Genomic DNA, 20,015 nt, shown 5'->3' with positions numbered 1-20,015 from the left:
AGTATATTATTATTATTTATGGCATCCCATAAATGCTATTATTATTATCATTATTGTGATGCTGCTGCTGCTGGTTAGCCAGCCCGCCCCGAGCCGGATGGCTTGGCCGCAGCAACTCCCCTCCCAGAATGCAGCGGGGTGGGAGGGGGGGCGGCGCATACCATTCCGCGCGCGCCCCCCCCGTCCGTGGTTACCGAATGGTACGGTCCCTGCCGGCTCCGCCCTGAATCCGTCACGTGACGGGGGCGTGCGTGTGTGCCCGGGGCGGGGTGCGCATGCGTGCAGGGGGGGCGGAAGTGGTTCCCTGCGGCCGGAAGTGGTTCCCAGCGGCCGGAAGTGGCGCCCTGGGCTTGGCAATGGCGGAAGGGAGGGCGGGCGTGAGGGGGCTGAGGGCGGGTGAGGCGGGCATGGCGGGCACGGGAGGGCCCGTAGGGCCCGGGGAGGGGGCGGCGACGGCAGCAGGGGCGGCCGAGGCTGTGGTGGTGGTGCTGGGCGCCGGCATGACCGTGCTCAGCCACCCGCTGCTCTATGTCAAGCTGCTTATCCAGGTGCGAGGATGGGGGGGATGGGGGGGGGGGGGGAGACACGGGAGGGAACCATTCATTCATTCACTCATTCATTCATTCATCCATCATCACCAATCGTATTTATTGAGCGCTCACCGTGTGCAAGGCCCTGCTGAGAGCTCCCCTCCTCCAGGAGGCCTTCCCAGGCTGAGCCCCTTCCTTCCTCTCCCCCCTCCATCCCCCCATCTTCCCTCCTTCCCTTCCCCACAGCACCTGTATATATGTATATATGTTTGTACACATTTATTACTCTATTTTACTTGTACATCTCTATTCTGTTTATTTTATTTTGTTAGTATGTTTGGTTCTGTTCTCCGTCTCCCCCTTTTAGACTGTGAGCCCACTGTTGGGTAGGGACTGTCTCTATATATTGCAAATTTGTACTTCCCAAGCGCTTAGGACAGTGCTCTGCACATAGTAAGCGCTCAATAAATACGATTGATGATGATGATGATGGGCACCGACTTCCCAAGCGCTTAGGACAGTGCTCTGCACATAGTAAGCGCTCAATAAATACGATTGATTGATTGATTGATTGCAGAGCACTGTCCTAAGCGCTTGGGAAGTCCAAGTTGGCAACATCTAGAGACGGTCCCTACCCGACAGCGGGCTCACAGTCTAGAAGGGGGAGACAGAGAACAAAACCAAACATACTAACAAAATAAAATAAATAGAATAGATTTGTACAAGTAAAATAAATAGAGTAATAAATATGTACAAACAGTCATTCACTCATTCATTTAATCGTATGAGGCAGCCAGGCATTCATTCATTCATATGAAGCAGCCAGGCATCCGCCCACTGTTGCATAGGGACTGTCTGTATATGTTGCCAATTTGTACTTCCCAAGCGCTTAGTACAGTGCTCTGCACACAGTAAGCGCTCAATAAATACGATTGATGATGATGATTCATACGAGGTAGCCAGGCACTCATTTTATTTTGCTAGTATGTTTGGTTTTGTGGTCTGTCTCCCCCTTCTAGACTGTGAGTCCACTGTTGGGTAGGGACTGTCTCTGTATAATAATAATAATGATGGTATTTATTAAGCGCTTACTACGTGCCAAGCACTGTTCTAAGCGGTGGGGAGGTTACAAGGTGAGCAGGTTGTCCCACGCGGGGCTCACAGTCTTAATCCTTCCTTCCTCTCCCCCTCGCCCCCCTCTCCAGCCCCCCCATCTTAGCTCCTTCCCTTCCCCACAGCACCTGTATATATGTATGTATGTTTGTACGTGTTTATTACTCTACTTATTTGTTTATTTTACTTGTACCTATCTATTCTATTTATTTTATTTTGTTAGTATGTTTGGTTTTGTTCTCTGTCTCCCCCTTTTACACTGTGAGCCCACTGTTGGGTAGGGACTGTCTCTATATGTTGCCAACTTGTACTTCCCAAGCGCTTAGTACACTGCTCTGCACACAGTAAGCGCTCAGTAAATACGACTGAGTGAGTGAATGAATGAATGAGAACACTCTACTAAGCACTTGGGAGAATACAACACATCTCCTCACCGTACCTCGTTCTCGCCTGTCCCGCCATCGATCCCCGGCCCCCGTCCTCCCCCGGGCCTGGAATGCCCTCCCTCTGCCCATCCGCCAAGCTAGCTCTCTTCCTCCCTTCAAGGCCCTACTAAGAGCTCACCTCCTCCAGGAGGCCTTCCCAGACTGAGCCCCCTCCTTCCTCTCCCTCTCTTCCCCCTCCCCATCCCCCCCGCCTTACCTCCTTCCTCTCCCCACAGCACCTGTATATATGTATATATGTTTGAACATATTTATTACTCTATTTATTTATTGTACATATCTATCCTATTTATTTTATTTTGTTAGTATGTTTGGTTTTGTTCTCTGTCTCCCCCTTCCAGACTGTGAGCCCACTGTTGGGTGGGGACCGTCTCTAGATGTTGCCGACTTGTACTTCCCAAGGGCTTAGTACAGTGCTCTGCACACAGTAAGCACTCAATAAATACGATTGATTGATTGATTGAGGGATCGTCTCTATATGCTGCCAACTTGTACTTCCCAAGTGCTTAGTCCAGTGCTCTGCACACAGTAAGCGCTCAATAAATACGATTGAATGAATGAATGAATTTATTGAGTGCTTACCGTGTGCAGAGCACTGGACTAAGCGCTTGAGAAGTACAAGTCGGCAACATAGACAGTCCCAACAACGGGCTCACAGTCTAGAAGGAGGACAGGTCATCCTCATGGTATTTGTTAAGCAGCGTGGCTCAATGGAAAGAGCCTGGGCTTTAGAGTCAGAGGTCATGGGTTCTAATCCCTGCTCCGCCACTTGTCAGCTGGGTGACTTTGGGCAAGTCACTTCTCTTCTCTGGGCCTCAGTTCCCTCATCTGTCAAATGGGGATGAAGACTGGGAGCCCCACGTGGGACAATCTGATCACCTTGTAACCTCCCCAGCGCTTAGAACAACGCTTGGCACATAGTAAGCGCTTAATAAATGCCATTATTGTTATTATTGTTATGCACTTACCATGTGCCAAACACTGTTCTAAGCCCTGGGGGAGATTTATAGACTGTGAGCCTGCTGCTGGGTAGGGACCATCTCTTGTACTTCCCAAGCACTTAGTTCAGTGTTCTGCACATAGTAAGCGCTCAATAAATATGAATGAATGAATGAATGAATACAAGGTAATAATAATAATGGTATTTGTTAAGCCCTTACTACGTGCAAAGCACTGTTCTAAGCTCTGGGGAGGTTACAAGGTGATCCGGTTGTCCCATGGGGGGCTCACACTCTTAATCCCCATTTTCCAGATGAGGGAACTGAGGCACAGAGAACTTAGTGACTTGCCCAAAGTCACCCAGCTGACAAGTGGCGGAGTCGGGATTGGAACCCATGACCTCTGACTCCAAAGGGGTCTGGAGACACACTTCAGGAATGAGGAAGACAGAAAACACTGAAGCAACCTAAAGCACAACACAAATGCATAAAATAACAAATCAGTTCATCGTATTTGTTGAGCGTAAAATAAATTAGTTAATCATATTTATTGAGCTCTTACTTTGCGAGAAGCAGCTATGCCTGCTTACTGCGGGAGAAGCAGTGTGGTTTAGTGGAAAGAGCACATGCTTGGGAGTCAGAGGTCATGGGTTCTAATCCCTGCCCCGTCACTTGTCTGCTGTGTGACCTTGGGCAGGCCACTTAACCTCTCTGCCTCCGTTACCTCATCTGTAAAATGGGGATTAAGACTGAGCCGGAGCCGTAGGCGGAACAACCTGATTACCTTGTATCTACCCCAGCGCTTAGAACAGTGCATGGCACATAGTAACTGGTTAACAAATACCATAATTATTATTGCTGTGTGCAGAACACGATACTAACCATTTGGGAGAGTACTCTCAAGCGCTTAGTACAGTGCTCTGCACACAGTAAGCGCTCAGTAAATACGCTTGAATGATTGCACTGCAGTGGAACTAGCAGACACATTCCCTGCCCATAAGAAGCTTACAGTTAGGGTGCCGTGGCTAGAGGAGCAGAACGTCTGGTGGGGATCCGGGGGGAGGAAAGTGAGTTTGGGAGGAAGGTGGGTGCTGGAAATCTGGCCTATGTTCCTGGGAAAATCAGGAAGAGACATCTGAGCTGGGATTTCTCTGTAGGTTGGGCACGAACCGCTGCCTCCCACCGTGGGGACCAACTTGCTGGGGAGAAAAGTCCTCTACCTGCCTGGCTTCTTCACCTATGGTGAGTGTCCTCTCTTTCATAATAATCATAATAATAATAATAATGGCATTTATTAAGCGCTTACTATGTGCAAAGCATGGTACTCAGCGCTGGGAAATTTACAAGGTGATCGGGTTGCCCCACGTGGGGCTCACGGTCTCAATCCCCATTTTACAGAGGAGGTAACTGAGGCCCAGAGAAGGGAAGTGGAGGCCTTCCCAGACTGAGCCCCTTCCTTCCTCTCCCCCTCGTCCCCCTCTCCATCCCCCAATCTTACCTCCTTCCCTTCCCCACAGCACCTGTATATATGTATATATGTGTGTACATATTTATTACTCTGTTTTTTCATTTTACTTGTACCTATCTATTCTATTTATTTTATTTTGTTAGTATGTTTGGTTTTGTTCTCTGTCTCCCCCTTTCAGACTGTGAGCCCACTGTTGGGTAGGGACTGTCTCTAGATGTTGCCAATTTGTACTTCCCAAGCGCTTAGTCCAGTGCTCTGCACACAGTAAGCGCTCAATAAATACGATTGATGATGATGATGATGAAGTGGCTTGCCCAAGGTCACCCAGGTGACCAGCGGTGGAGCGGGGTTCGAACCCTGAATGCCCGGGCTCTTGCCACTGGACCACACTGCTCATCCCCTCCCTCTCAGGCCGTGCAGATTCCCGATGGGAGGAGCTTCCAGGGATTGACCCAACTTGTACTTCCCAAGCGCTTAGTACAGTGCTCTGCACACAGTAAGCGCTCAATAAATACGATTGATGATGATGATGATGATTGACCCGGCCGGAGGAGGGACGGATTAGGGATTTTGCTCCCCATCTCAGCCGAGTTTCAGCTTTTCCTCAGGCTACCAGATAAACGCCCTCGTGTCCTCAGGAGCTGTCTGACCCGAAGCAGCGGCGGCCGGGGGGGAGAGGAAGTGGGCCGCCGGTCGTCGGACCTGGTTTAGGAGAAGCGAGCGTCCGTCTGTTCGGCCTGGGGATTTCCGAGGAGGTTGGACGAGCCGAGGGTGGCCCGGGGCTGTGGAGAGGAAGGTCAGAGCAGCAGGTGAAAAAAGCCGTTTTGCTTCCATCTTCCTGGAGGCCCAGCCGCCACTGTGTCCCTGGTTCGGTCAGAGAAGATCGCTCGGAAGCTGCACCGTCCTGGGGCTCCAAAGGATCTGGTTTCCAATCACGGCTCTCCCTCGTCTGCTGTGTGACCCTGGACAAGTCACTTCACTTCTCTGTCCTCATCTGTAAAATGGGGATTAAGACTGGGAGCCCCGAGTGGGACACGGGCTGTGTCCGACCTGATTGGCTTGTATCTACCCCTCTGCTTAGGCACCTAGTAAGCATTTAACAAAAGCAGCGTGGCTCGGTGGGAAGAGCCCGTGCTTTAGAGTCAGAGGTCATGGGTTCAAATCCCGGCTCTGCCACCTGTCAGCTGTGTGACTTTGAGCAAGTCACTTCACTTCTCTGTGTCCGACCTGATTGGCTTGTGTCTGCCCCTCTGCTTAGTACATTGCCTGGCACCTAGTAAGCATTTAACAAAAGCAGCGTGAGAAGCAGCGTGGCTCAGTGGAAAGAGCCCGTGCTTTAGAGTCAGAGGTCATGGGTTCAAATCCCGGCTCTGCCACTTGTCGGCTGTGTGACCTTGAGCAAGTCACTTCACTTCTCTGTGCCCGACCTGATTGGCTTGTATCTACCCCTCTGCTTAGTACACTGCCTGGCACCTAGTAAGTATTTAACAAAAGCAGCGTGAGAAGCAGCGTGGCTCAGTGAGAAGAGCCCTTGCTTTAGAATCAGAGGTCATGGGTTCAAATCCCGGCTCTGCCACCTGTCAGCTGTGTGACTTCGAGCAAGTCACTTCACTTCTCTGTGCCCGACCTGATTGGCTTGTATCTACCCCTCTGCTTAGTACACTGCCTGGCACCTAGTAAGTATTTAACAAAAGCAGCGTGAGAAGCAGCGTGGCTCAGTGAGAAGAGCCCTTGCTTTAGAATCAGAGGTCATGGGTTCAAATCCCGGCTCTGCCACCTGTCAGCTGTGTGACTTTGAGCAAGTCACTTCATTTCTCTGTGTCCGACCTGATTGGCTTGTATCTACCCGTCTGCTTAGTACATTGCCTGGCACCTAGTAAGCATTTAACAAAAGCAGCGTGAGAAGCAGCGTGGCTCAGTGGGAAGAGCCCGAGCTTTAGAGTCAGAGGTCATGGGTTCAGATCCCGGCTCTGCTACCTATCAGCCGTGTGACTTTGAGTAAGTCACTTCACTTCTCTGTGCCTCAGTTCCCTCATCTGTAAAATGGGGATGAAGACTGTGAGCCCCCCCGGGACAACCTGATCACCTTGTATCCCCCCAGCGCTTAGAACAGCGCTTTGCACATAGTAAGCGCTTAACAAATACCATCATTATTATTATTCTTCTCTGGACCTCAGTGACCTCATCTGTAAAATGGGGATTAAGACTGTAAGCCCCCTGTGGGGCAACCTGATCACCCTGTAGCCTCCCCAGTGCTTAGAACAGTGCTTTGTACATAGTAAGCGCTTAATCATCATCATCATCAATCGTATTTATTGAGCACTTACTGTGTGCAAAGCACTGTACTAAGAGCTTGGGAAGTACAAGTTGGCAACATATAGAGACAGTCCCTACCCAACAGTGGGCTCACAGTCTAAAAATGGCTTAATTAACGCCATTATTAAATACCATTAAAAGAAGCACTTGGTGGAGAACGGCTCACAGCCAAATGAGTGTGGGCGGATCTCAACTGCAGGACCAGGGCACCCCCCGATTAAGCTCTCATTCCTTACTCTTTCTCTGGGATGGTTTGGGGGACCAGTAGGTCCCCTAAATAATAATAATAATAATAATAATGGCATTTATTAAGCGCTTACTATGTGCAAAGCACTGTTCTAAGCACTGGGGAGGTTACAGGGTGATCAGGTTGTCCCACGGGGGGCTCACAGTCTTAATCCCCATTTTACAGATGAGGTAACGGTGGTCCAGAGAAGTTAAGTCACACAGCTGACAATTGGCAGAGCCGGGATTTGAACCCATGACCTCTGACTCCAAAGCCCGGGCTTTTTCCACCGAGCCACACTGCCTTCTTTGGAAGCCCTGACTTTTCTAACCATCCCTTTCCTAAAGGCCTCCCTGTCCACTTGAGAGGGTTGGGAGCCCGGCCTCTCGGCTGAGCGATGCACTCTTCACGCCCCTGTGTATTCTGCCCTAAGCTGGTTGTACTTCCCCATCTCGTGCTTTCCTATCATCTGACTCGGGTCCTCCTCTCTTGATCGATTAGTCATTCATCCATCCATTCAGTCATATTTATTGAGCGCTCACTGTGTGCGGAGCACTGTACTAAGCGCTTTGGAAGTACAAGTTGGCGACACATAGAAGACGGTCCCTACCCGACAACGGGCTCACAGTCTAGAAGGGGGAGACAAGTCAATCAATCAATCAATCGTATTTATTGAGCGCTTACTGTGTGCAGAGCACTGTACTAAGCGCTTGGGAAGTACAAGTTGGCAACATATAGAGACAGTCCCTACCCAACAGTGGGCTTACAGTCTAAAAGTCCTTAGGAGGCGAGCTGGCTCGCCTTCCCCCCCACCCGCAGCCCCCCAAATATCTGCTGCTTGGGTCTAGTGGCCCAGCAGATAATAATAATAATAATAATAGCATTTATTAAGCGCTTACTATGTGCAAAGCACTGTTCTGGCGCTGGGGAGGTTACAAGGTGATCAGGTTGTCGCACGGGGGGCTCGCAGCCTTCACCCCCGTTTTACGGACGAGGTAACTGAGGCCCAGAGGAGTGAAGTGACTTGCCCAAAGTCACCCAGCTGACAATTGGCAGAGCTGGGATTCGAAACCGCGACCTCTGACTTCAAAGCCCGGGCTCTTCCCGCTGAGCCACACTGCAGATGAATTCGTCGGGCTGCGGGTTACCTTCGGGGCAGATCAGCGCCCGGAAGACAGGGCCAGTGCCTAGCCCAGAGTCGCTGACTGTGAACTGTGACTGCCTTAACTGATTTCATCATCATCATCATCAATCGTATTTATTGAGCGCTTACTCTGTGCAGAGCACTGCACTAAGCGCTTGGGAAGCACAAATTGGCAACATATAGAGACAGTCCCTACCCAACAGTGGGCTCACAGTCTAAAAGGGGGAGGCTTTGATTTGGCTCCGCAGAAGGGGTTGTTTAGTCCAGTCACCAGTGAGCCCCGGCCCTGTGGGCTCCCATTCCTCTGGGATCCCTCGGCTTTCCGACCCAGGTGGCGGCTGCTTGTCCGGCAGACTGACCAGCCAGCCTGGGGGCAGCCCGAACGGAGAGCTGTGCTGGGTGCCGGGAAGTACGGGTGGTCTATAAAATTCCCGTGGTTGTCCATCCGCCTCCGCCTCAAACAAAAACTCCTCACCACTGGCTTTAAAGCAGTCCACCACCTTGCCCCCTCCTACCTCACTTCGCTTCTCTTCTTCTACAACCCAGCCCACCCACTTTGCTCCTCAAGTGCGAACCTTCTCACCGTGCCTCCATTTTACGGGTCTCATCACCGTCCCCTCACTCGGAATGTCCTCCCTCCTCAAATCCGACAGATAACGACTCTCTCCCGCTTCAAAGCCTTACTGAAGGCCCATCTCCTCCAAGAGGCCTTCCCAAACTAAGCCCTACCTTTCCTCCTCCTCCTCATCATCATCAATCGTATTTATTGAGCGCTTACTATGTGCAGAGCACTGTACTAAGCGCTTGGGAAGTACAAATTGGCAACGTATAGAGACAGTCCCTACCCAACAGTGGGCTCACAGTCTAAAAGATCTCCCATTCCCTTATGCTTCGCCCTGACTTACTCCTTTTTCCGTCTTCCCCCCCCCGCCCCACAGCACTTAGGTACATATTTGTAATTTTATTTATTTGTACTGATGTCTGTCTTCCCTCCTCTAGACTGGAAGCTCGTTGAGGGCAGGGAATGTGTCTGTGTATTGTTGTGCTCTCCCAAGGGCTTAGTACAGTGCTAAGCTCAGCTCTTCCACTTGTCTGCTGTATGACTTTGGGCAAGTCACTTCACTTCTCTGTGCTTTTGTTCTCTAAGCTGTCAAATGGGGATTACGACCGTGAGCCCCGTGTGGGGCACGGACTTTGTCCAACCTGGTTTTCTTGTATCTACTCCAGTGCCTGGCACATAGTAGGTGCTTAACAAATCCCATTTAAAAAAGAAAAGGAGTAAGGCTCGGGGTGCAAGGAGAGTGTCTTCCTCTGTCTCCCTGGGTGGCTTGGCATACTCCAATCACCCTTTGGATTTACCCTTTTAGACTGTGAGCCCGCTGTTGGGTAGGGACTGTCTCTATATGTTGCCAACTTGTACTTCCCAAGGGCTTAGTACAGTGCTCTGCACACAGTAAGCGCTCAATAAATACGATTGATTGATTGATCTGCCCTCTTAGCTCTTTCCCAGCCACAGGGTTACCTCCTGGGCCCAAATCATCCCAGGAGGTTGAATCCAAGAGGGATTCTTGCCATTTTGCCTAGGGAGAAACAGGTCCACAGAGGGCAACTGATGTTGCCAGCCAGGATTCCCAACCAGGGGATGCCAAATTAGGATTCAAGTCCATCATCCCTGGTTTACAATCTAGGGCTTCCTACCGTTTTTTTTTTTTTTTAAATGGTATTCGTTAAGTGCTTACTATGTGCCAGGTACTGTACTGAGCACCGGGATAGATACAGGCTAGTCAGGTCAGATACAATCCCTGTTCCCTGTGGGGCTCACAGTCTTAATCCCCATTTTACAGATGAGGTAACTGAGGTCCGGAGAAATTAAGGGACCTGCCCAAAGTCACACAGCAGACAGGTGGAGGAAAAGGTCCTTCTGACTCCCAGCCGTGGGTTCTTTCCAGTGGGGTCTTCTATATCGTTCACCAGAGGCGTGGAGGTTGTTCCTGGCAAAGAAGGAGTTTTCTCCTCCCACGGGGCTTCCTCAATCAGTAGTATTTATGGAGTGGAGTCTTTCTTTGTGCACTTGGGAGAGTACAGCTCTATAGACCTGATCCCTCCCCTGAAGGAGCTTTCAGTCTGGCTTCCACTACAGGGAAGTTTTGCCTGTCCTTTGTTTCCGAGACCATGAGCGTCAATCAATCGTATTTATTGAGTGCTTACTGTGTGCAGAGCACTGTACTAAGCGCTTGGGAAGTACAAGAAAATGTAAAAAAAAAAAAAGCATTTCTGTTCAGACTGCTTAAACTTAAAGAGATGTTAATGCACTTATCCAGATGTTGTTAAACGAGCAGTTCAGAAATCCAGGGCCTGATCCACTCTGCTTCGGGTTTACATCATTTTTACAGCACTTGGGAAGTGATGGCAATCGTTCATTCCTCCTCCTATCCCCTCACCACCCCTTGTTTCCCATTCCCACCTAAATTAAATAAGGTCTGCGTCTGCTTATCGCAAACACAGTCCCCGCGGAAAGGGTCCCCAGAAACAGCACTCAGAGGGAAAGGCGTGCCGGGGGACCTTGTTTTGGGCCAGAGAGGATGGGGAGGAGGAGTCAGCTCGTCCAGGTCTTGGAGACCTGTGCTTATGTTGATGACTTAACACCTCGTCCATCTGGAGGAATGGAAGATCGGGTCCAGGATGGGGAGAGGAGAGGTCCCCTCCCCCCAGGGCTGCGTGGATGAAGGGATGGAAGGGGCCGGCTGGACCAGACCGAGCCGAGACTGCGACCCGGTTCCCTCCCCCAGCCAGGCATATCGTGCAAGTGGACGGGAAGAGGGGCCTGTTCCGAGGCCTCAGCCCCCAGCTGGTATCCAGCGTCCTCTCCACAGTGACCCGGGGCGGAGTGAAGAAGGTGAGGACCCGTTCGGTGGGGCGAGGCGGGAGGCCGGCCGGTGTGGTTGGGCTTGTTGTCTTGCCTGCCGTCTCCCCGCCCCTTCATCTTTGCTGCTTTTGCCTTAACTGATTTGGCTCCGCAGAAGGGGTTGTTTAGTGCAGTCACCAGTGAGCCCCGGCCTTGTGGGCTCCCATTCCTCTGGGATCACTGGAAGGGGCTCCCTCGGCTTTCCGACCCGGGTGGCGGCTGCTTGTCCGGCAGACTGACCAGCCCGCCTAGGGGCAGGCCGAGCCGGGGGAACCGGGCCCTTTCATCCCTCTCTTCTGGCCGACCGCCCCGGTGTGATTTTTGGCGGGAACCCCGAAGGCCAGAGAGGTGAATGAGAAACCACAGTTCCGGGGGGCTAGCTGACGTCAGCGGGAACCGACCCCCAGTCGAGTCGGCCCCCTGGGGTCCCCATTCCTCGAGAGGAAAAGAGCCCTATCTGCAGGGGCGAGGAGAAAGAGCCACCCGGGGCTCCGGCCCCAGCCAGCGAGCACGGCGGACAGAGGGGCCGGGGCGCGTGAGGCGTCCCGGCAGCCGCCGGCTAACCCGGCGGGCCTTCCCTCTCCTTCGCTTCCCGGGTCTCAGGCCTTCCCCCAGGAGGAAGTGGAGCACGTATCCAATAAGGATGATGTGAAGACGTCCCTGAGAAAAGTGGTGAAAGAGGTAACGCCCACTGGGTCCGGTGGAGGGTGGGCCGGGGGGGGAGCGACTTTGGCTGTGAGAGGGTCCGGCCAGACTTGCCAGTCTCCCCCTTGAGTGACAGGGTTGGTTGGGCATAATAGGGCCCTTTGGAGGGGGTGAGGCCTCCGGGGGGTCAGGCTGGAGTCCCAAGCAGGCAACGGAGGCTGGGCTATGGAAGAGAATATGCCTGGGGGTAGCCCTGCCGCTGTCCCTTCTCCCTTACTTCTTTTGACCCCTGTGGGCTGCATGACCCTGACAGGAAGTAGAGGTGGACGCTTCTCTGGCTGCGTTAAGTCCCGGGAAAGGGAGGGCGAGTCAACCTCTCCGAAGCGAGTGGGCCCAGTATTAGGGGTGAGATGCAGCGAGAGCTTGGGGAGTCGCCCCTTTGCAAGGGAGAGCATGCCTCCTCCTTCCCCCCAATCAATCAATCAATCGTATTTATTGAGCACTTACTGTGTGCAGAGCACTGTACTAAGTGCTTGGGAAGTACAAGTTGGCAACATATAGAGATAGTCCCTACCCAACAGTGGGCTCACAGTCTGGAAGGCAGGGATGGATGTGCCCTGGGGCAGCCCCTGCTTGATTCAAGGGAGAGAGAGAGAGAGAGAGGCTGCCGCTCCTCGAAGAGGGTACTGGCCGTGGCTCGTGGGGCGGGGTGTGGGGCTGGAAGCGGCTGCTGGGCCTTAACCGCCTGCTCTCTTGCAGACCTCCCACGAGATGGTGATGCAGTGTGTGTCCCGGGTGCTCGCTCATCCTCTGCACGGTGAGCGGGAGCGGCCCACCCCGTCCGCCCGCCCCCGGGCCTCTGACGCCTGGCTCCGGGCCTCCCGCCTGGGGATAGGAAGCCCGGCCTGTGGCCTTTCCCTGCCCCGCTGCTCACTGTGCTGTCTTCTCCTCTTCCTCCTCCTTCCCCGGCCCCTCCTCCCGACCCTCCCGATGACGGTTTTCGGGGGCCCGGCGGGGGGATGTGGTTCTAACTCGTCTGGTTGGCTTCCGTTTCCTTCCGGCAGTCATCTCGATGCGCTGCATGGTCCAGTTTGTGGGTCGGGAGTGCAAGTACAGGTAAGTAACGTGCCCCAGGTGGTCTTGGGGCCACCTGGCCGGGGAGGGGGCTGAACCCCAAGAGTGGTTCCTGCCTGTAGTTGGGGCCCCTTGGGCTAGTCCAGGGCCACCGCCGCTGCTCGTGCAGCCCAGGGGGGCGTTGGTCTGAGGGAGGGCTACCGAAGGCGACGGGCAACCCTGGGCAGTGCGGAGCTAGGAGGTTGGACGGGCGCCTCCTCTCCACCCCCCGAAGATCCAACATATGTGCTCTGCACATAGTAAGCGCTCAATAAATACGATTAATAATAATAATAATCCAGTTTGGGAAAGACCCCGGCCCCTGGGACCGCTCAGAGCCGGCACTGACCTGGCCGCGGCACCCCAGGCCTCCTCTGTGGTGGGGCGAGGCCCCGGAGGACTGGGTTTGAGTCTCCTGAAGTGCCCTTCCATCTCCTGGGTCTCCATCACTTCCCCCCTGTGTGATATCCTGGCTGCCGTGAGGCTGGTGGGTCACCCCGCACCCCTGCGGCTCAGCTGATGTCGCCCAGGCCCCGCTTCGCCCCTTCAGGAGCCACCAAGGACCACCCCCTCCCCCCAATCCCTGGCACGGCTGCCGCCCTGGCCTGCCGGTGCCTCCACGGGCCCTGATTACTGGCCCAGAGAGGATCCTCAGTCGAAAGCTGGAGAGTCACTTCTCCAGCAGTTTCCTCTTCCCCCGGGGCTGGATTTTGGGACACCCACGCAGGGCCTGCCCCCCTAACCCCCTTGCTCTTCTCCACAGCGGTGTGCTCGGCTCCATCGGGAAGATTTTCAGGGAGGAGGGGCTGCTGGGATTCTTCGTGTACGTGAGTCTCTGCTTTCCTCCACGGCTGCCATCCCCTCACCCCCTGACCCCTTCCCTCTGTCGACTCCTGAGCCGAGCCCAACCCAAAATGGCCCACGCCCCCTGACCCTGTTCTGGCATAAAGTGCCCCGGGCGGGGTGATTGGGCTCAGAACCAGCCCAAGAAGCAGAACGCTGTGGATTCTGACAGTGATCTGCTCAGTTTGGCCCAAAAAGTCAGTCAGATCTTGAACCTGGGATCCTCACTCAATCAATCAATCAATCGTATTTATTGAGTGCTTACTGTGTGCAGAGCACTGTACTAAGTGCTTGGGAAGTCCAAGTTGGCAACATATAGAGACAGTCCCTACCCAACAGTGGGCTCACAGTCTAGAAGGGGGAGACAGAGAACAAAACCAAACATATTAACAAAATGAAATAAATAGAATAGATATGTACAAGTAAAATAAATAAGTAAATAGAGTAATAAATATGTACAAACATATACAGGTGCTGTGGGGAAGGGAAGGAGGTAAGACGGGGGAATGGAGAGGGGGACAAGGGGGAGAGGAAGGAAGGGGCTCCATCTGGGAAGGCCTCCTGGAGGAGGTGAGCTCTCAGTAGGGCCTCAGTAGGGCTCTCAGTAGGGCCACCTCCAGGGTGGCCATCTCCACAAAGCGAACTCTCCAGACTGTTGTCCCTCTTTATGTGCTCCCCTGGCAGGGGAGACCAGCCACAAAAAGGTTTCTCTGTCAGCTTTGGGGTGGGTAGTCCAAGTGGGAAATGCGTTCTGGAAACTTGGGTGGGACAGGAGAAGCTGGCTTCTGGGGTTCCCCCGCACCCCCATGCTCCTCCCGTTTCTTTCTCCTGCCTCCTCGCCCACCCCCTCTGTCCAGCCAGGACCCCTCAGAGCCCAGGGAGTAAAGCAGAGGAGACCAGCCCCTCTCTCCCTCCCAGCCAATTCGTGGCAAGCGGGCGAGGGAGCTGGGAGTCTCTGGTGACTGACAGAATGCAGGTCTCCTGCCTCGGTGGATTGCTGTCATGGCCGCTAAGTCTGATCCCCTGCCGTCCTTGCCCTTTTCCGCTCCTGGGGAGCCCAGGTGTGGGCCCGGGTTTTCTCCAAACCCCAAACCTGTCGAGCCACCCCACGGCCGTCCCCAGGTCTAAGTGGGAAAGAAGCTGCTTGGTGACCCTGTGTCAGAGCAGGTTTTCTGCAGCCCCCCGGCCTGCCCCAAACTCTCCCAGGGGTGCCGGCATCGCCCCACAGGCCCCCAGGATCCCTGCGACCCTCCAGCCGGGGCCCTCCCGGGATACCTGCGCTGTGCCGTGGCCCAGAAGTGGGGACAGGACGTCACTTTTGCCGACTTTTTTTTCCAGCGGTCTGGTCCCCCACCTCCTGGGAGACCTCGTCTTCTTGTGGTGCTGCAACCTGGTGGCCCACTTCATCAACGCCTACATGGTGGATGACAGCGTGAGTGGCGGCCAACGGGCCCAGGGGTGACGGGGAGGGGTGCCTGGAGGTCCAGAGCAGGTTGTACAAGATGCTCCCCCGCCATGGCCAGGGCTCAGCCGCGGACTCGCCCCTGTATTCCTATTCCCAAAGCATTGAGAAAATAAGGGACGAGGTTGGAAAACTCCCGGGTTCCCCTCCCGCCCCCCAATCCGTCCCTCCCCTTCCTGGGGTGACAGAGTTGCTCACCGTCTTTTCCCCATGGGGCGCTGGATGCCTGTGGTGTGGTTGGAAGGCCAGTTGGCTTGGGTGAGGGGAGAAAAGAATTTGATCTTCCCAGTTGGGCAGCCGACCCTCTTTCTGCCTGGGCACCATGGAAGGGCTGGACCGGGGCATAGCAGAGACTCAGACCTCCCCCCCTGCCCAAGCCCAGGACTTTGGGGCAGGGGAAAGGTCTTAGTCCTACTCCGTGGGCAGTGGGGAGTCGCTGTAGGGCCCTGAGGAGGGGTATTATGGTTGGGGCACGGAGGGACTCAAGGCTAGTGGAAGGGAGCCTAGGTCGGAGGAGGGGGACTGTGGTAGTCCGGGCTGGAGGGGACCAGAGCCCAGCCCCGAGAGTACGGCTGAGAGGGTGGCCGGTTTCCCGTTCGGACCCCGAGCCTAGAGGAAGGTGCAGTGCCGGCCTGACTCCGTCTTCTTCCAGTTCAGCCACGTGTCCATCATCCGCAGCTACACCAAGTTTGTGATGGGGGTAGGTGGCCCTGGGCCCCTGGGGGTCAGGGTGAGGGCTGGGGGCGGTTGGCCAGTGATTCCAGTGTCAGGGACCGGGGCCTCCAGGCTCCAGGGATGTCGGGGTGGGTGGGGAGGGGTCCCCAGATGCCTACCCTGTGCAGCTTCTTGGCACAGTCCCCCGCAGGCCGGGGGGCGTTGGGTCGGTTCGCCACCGGGCGAGGCCGGGCCCTTGTTTCATCACTGCTTCATGGGGAGATGGGGCCAAGGAATTGTCCGGTGGCTGGTCGCCTCTCTCAAATCCCAAGGGTCCAGCAGACGCAGCCCAGCCGGGGGGTCCCCTGAAGGGGTCCAAATCGGGCTTGGGTCGGGTTGTGCCGCCTGGGGGAGGGGGCCGGCCCTGGGGGAGCCGGCTGGCTGGCTGGATCAATGTCGGGCTTCTGCTCTTCAGATTGCAATGAGTGTGCTGACCTACCCTTTCCTGCTGGTGGGCGACCTCATGGCCGTGAACAACTGTGGGTGAGGACTTGCTCCCCACCTGGCACTTCTCTGCCTCTCCCCCGCCCTCCCTCTGACCCCGCGGACCCTCTCGCTCCTTCCCCTCAGCAGGATCCGAGTGAACCTGGAGTCAGGAGACCTGGCATCTAGTCCCGGCTCTGCCCCTGGTCTGCCTGGTGACCCTGGGCAAGTCACTTTGACTTCCCTGGGCCTCGGTTTCCTGATCTGTAAAATGGGGGTGATGGTGCCCACTTGTCCCTACCTCTCCGAGATGCCGTGCGGATAAGATGAGAGAGTGGATTTGACAGTGCCGTGGAAAAGGCTTTCAACTTATCAGGGTGGTGGTTCTTACTGAGTCTTCACCCTAGGCCTCTGGCCCTCTGGCCAGCTGGCTGCCACCTCTGTTTGGGACACTCCTGCAGCCGCTCCCAAAAGGCCCACCTCCGTTTGGAGCCCTGGCAGCCCTCCACACCCTGCTTCTCTCCCCCCCCCCCGCCCCAGGAGCTATCACCCAGGCCTCCCTGGACCTTTGACCCATCCTCCGGGTATTCTCTGGGAACTCGGGGAGGGGAGCGGGGGACAGGGGAGCTGACTAAGAGGCTGTGGGGTTCCCCTGCAGGTTGCTGGCCGGCCTTCCTCCTTACTCTCCTGTATTTCACTCCTGGATGCAGTGCTGGAGACACCTGAGTATGCAGGTAAGCGAGCGGGGAGGACGGGTGCCCGGCTCTGGGCCCAGAACCCGGATTCTCGAGTCCCATCTGTGGCTCAGGCGTGTTTAGGAGTTGGGGGCCGCGGTCCGCCCAGCTAGCTGGTCAACCCTCTTTAGACCCCCGGATTCGGTAGAGAGTAAGCTGTTCCATAAAAAGGCTTTGGGAACTGAAGGAACTGCCAGCCTGCGGCACCTCTCCAGCCCTCTCCACTCCTCTCTGCCCCTCACCTCCGACTAATATGGTTGGCCTGGGGTGTAGGATATGTCTTCCCCACGACGTCCTTTTTTTTCCTCTCCCACCTCTCCCTCCCCAAACGACAGTGACCGAGGTTACCCCCCTCAAGCCGAGTGAGACCCCGGGAGCTTGACCGAGTGCGTCAGGGGCCGCCCCTGCCCCCGGGTTGCCGAGCTCCACAGCACGTCTGCTCCCGCCAGGCAATGCTGGGGAACCGGGCCCGTCGGCGGCAACTTTGGGACCCCACTGGGATTATTTCACCTGGAGCCGGAGAGCAGAGGAGCCCCGTGAAGGCGCCCTGCCCTCCGCTCCCCTGTGCCCTTTCCACCTTTCTTTTCTCTCCTCCAGGGCCAGCTCTTTCGGGGATCGAGTCTACTTTTCCGCCGGGTCTCCGCAGCAGCGAGCCTCTCCCTGGACTAAGTGGAAGTGGTTTCGGTGTAGTAATAATAACGGACCTATTACCTCCGCCAGCTGGAGCGGGCCAGCCCGCAGGGGCTCGGAAGAACCAGGGAGACGGGGGGTGCCTGACCTTTCTCTTCTCCAGCCGGCCCGAGGACCAGACCTAATCCCCCTCCCCAACCTCCCCTTGCTGCCCGAGCCCGGGAGGACCTCCGCGACCGGGCCGGAGACCGTGGCCAGGACGACAGCACCGGGAGTCAGGGAGGAGATGGTGAAGGGCGAGGGCTGGGAGACTGGTGGAGCTAAGTGGGTTGGGCTACGGGGTCTGTGCCGGCGAGCCCCTCTGCTGGCCCGGGTGACCCAGAGCGTAACGGGGCCGGGCGCCCGTGGCCCCGTTGCCCGTTCCGGGGTCTGTGGCGGGAAGCGGGTGGGCTGAGAGACGTAATGGGGCCGAGCTCCAGCCCCTCACTCACTGTGGGAGGCTTTGCTTCAGAGGGATGGGCAAACGGTCCCTGTCTGCAGCCACTCAAGCCCCTCGTGGAGGGCTAAAAGGCAGGGAAATGGGGAAATGCAGTCTCTTCCTCTTCCCTCTCCTTCCCCATCTACACACGTGCCCCCTTCCCCTTCCTCTCTCCCTCCCCCTACCCTGGTACGTGGGCTGAAGTCCTGCCAGGTGGCTGGGGAAGAGCCAAGGGGGTTGGTCTTTCAGTGAAACCTGGCCTGCCCCTCCCCGAGTCCTTCTGAGCTCTGCAGACTCAACTTGAGCCCAGGCAGGGAAAAGATTTGCGGGGGTCCGGTGGGCGATGGCTAGAGGGGGCAGCCCAGCAGTCCCGGTGTCCCAGTCAGCTGTCCCACATGGGACATCTCCATTGCTCAGTGGGGGTGAAAGTCCTGATGGTGATGGGCTTCCCATTAGTCACCTGGCCCTAGGCCCGGGCTGGCTTCGGGGCTGCTGCGGTGGTGACCCGGCTTGGGTCCCGCTTATCACTCACATCTCTTTGTTTCCTTGGTGTTCCCCGCCCGGTCGGTTCTTGCCCTCAGCTCTGCCCCGAACTGTGGAACTCCTTCCCCGCTCAGTTGGGCAGCATCGGGAACAAGCTGAAGCGGGTTCCAGTCCGGGCAGCCCCTCCTCATCCCCAGTGGCTCGTCTGAAAAAGCCATCCGGGCTCCAAAGACTGTAATTCCACCTGTAAATAAACCCTGGAGCCGCCTCTGCTCGGTGTCCATCTTGCTCATCTCAGGGCTAGGTTGGCTTCTCGTCCCTGGCAGCCTGAGGCCTGGGATCTCTAGACAGCGGGGGGCTGCTTTGAACAGCTGTTCCCCCATCCTCCTTGCCCCCCTTCTGTCAAGGATCTGTTCTTCGGCACCCCTTTTGGGGGTGGGGGACAGCCAGAGGACCGGTGAGCCAGTCCGGGGACTAGCTGGGGAGAGGCCCCTGGCTCGGCCTGGGTGGGAAAAAGCCCCCTCTACTCGCCATTGTCCAGTCCCCGTGGCATCAGAGGTCTCACTGGTGTGTGTGGAGAAGCAGGGGCCCAGATGGATGGGGCCACTGGGGTTGGGAGGAGGGATGGGGGGTGGCTCCTCCCCTCTGACTGACTCAAGTCACTTCACTTCTGTGCCTCAGTTCCCTCATCTGTAAAATGGAGATTAAGACTGTGAGCCCCCCCGAGCTACCACCTGATCACCTTGTAACCTCCCCAGCGCTTAGAAAAGTTGTAAGTTGTGTGACTTCGGGCAAGTCTGTGCCCCAGTTACCTCTTCTGTAAAATGGGGATTAAGACTGTGAGCCCCACGTGGGACAAACTGATCACCTTGTGACCTCCCCAGCGCTTAGAACAGTTTATTACTCTATTTGTACATATCTATACTATTTATTTTATTTTGTTAATATGTTTGGTTTTGTTGCCTGTCTCCCCCTTCTAGACTGTGAGCCCACTGTTGGGTAGGGACCGTCTCTATATGTTGCCAACTTGGACTTCCCAAGCGCTTAGTACAGTGCTCTGCACACAGTAAGCGCTCAGTAAATACGATTGATTGATAGTAAGCGCTTAACAAATACCATTATTATTATTAAAAGTGCTTTGCACATAGCGCTTAACAAATACCATTATCATTATTATTATTAAAGTGCTTTACACATAGTAAGCACTTGATAAATGCCATTATTATTATTGCCACAGCCCCACCTGCCCATCTCAAACAGAAACCAGTCCTGGTGGGTGGGGAGGGGATTCTTGCCGGGTGAGAGGACATTTCTATAACTCCTAAGCCCCACCCGGGGTCCTGCTCAGAAGTTGGGGGGAGTTAAAGGATGCCTAGGTGAAAGATGCCCCCCAGCCTTTCCACTCCT

At 55.3% G+C, this 20,015-nt stretch overlaps 1 protein-coding gene across 1 annotated transcript; it reads left to right on the top strand.

The window, feature by feature from the left end:
• The first annotated feature begins 407 nt into the window (after positions 1-407).
• MTCH1 (mitochondrial carrier 1) lies at positions 408-19,233 on the top strand. Its single transcript, XM_038748755.1, has 12 exons — positions 408-548; positions 4,182-4,266; positions 10,968-11,074; positions 11,687-11,764; positions 12,488-12,545; positions 12,793-12,844; positions 13,605-13,664; positions 15,023-15,116; positions 15,799-15,846; positions 16,276-16,343; positions 16,942-17,017; positions 17,615-19,233. The coding sequence occupies exons 1-12, from the start codon at positions 408-410 to the stop codon at positions 17,684-17,686; spliced, it is 939 nt and encodes a 312-aa protein (XP_038604683.1). The 3' UTR covers positions 17,687-19,233.
• Positions 19,234-20,015: the final 782 nt, after the last annotated feature.

This window comes from Tachyglossus aculeatus, chromosome 7 (assembly GCF_015852505.1).
Source record: "Tachyglossus aculeatus isolate mTacAcu1 chromosome 7, mTacAcu1.pri, whole genome shotgun sequence".
NCBI lineage: Eukaryota > Metazoa > Chordata > Mammalia > Monotremata > Tachyglossidae > Tachyglossus > Tachyglossus aculeatus.
This window is presented reverse-complemented; position numbering and strand designations above follow the sequence as displayed.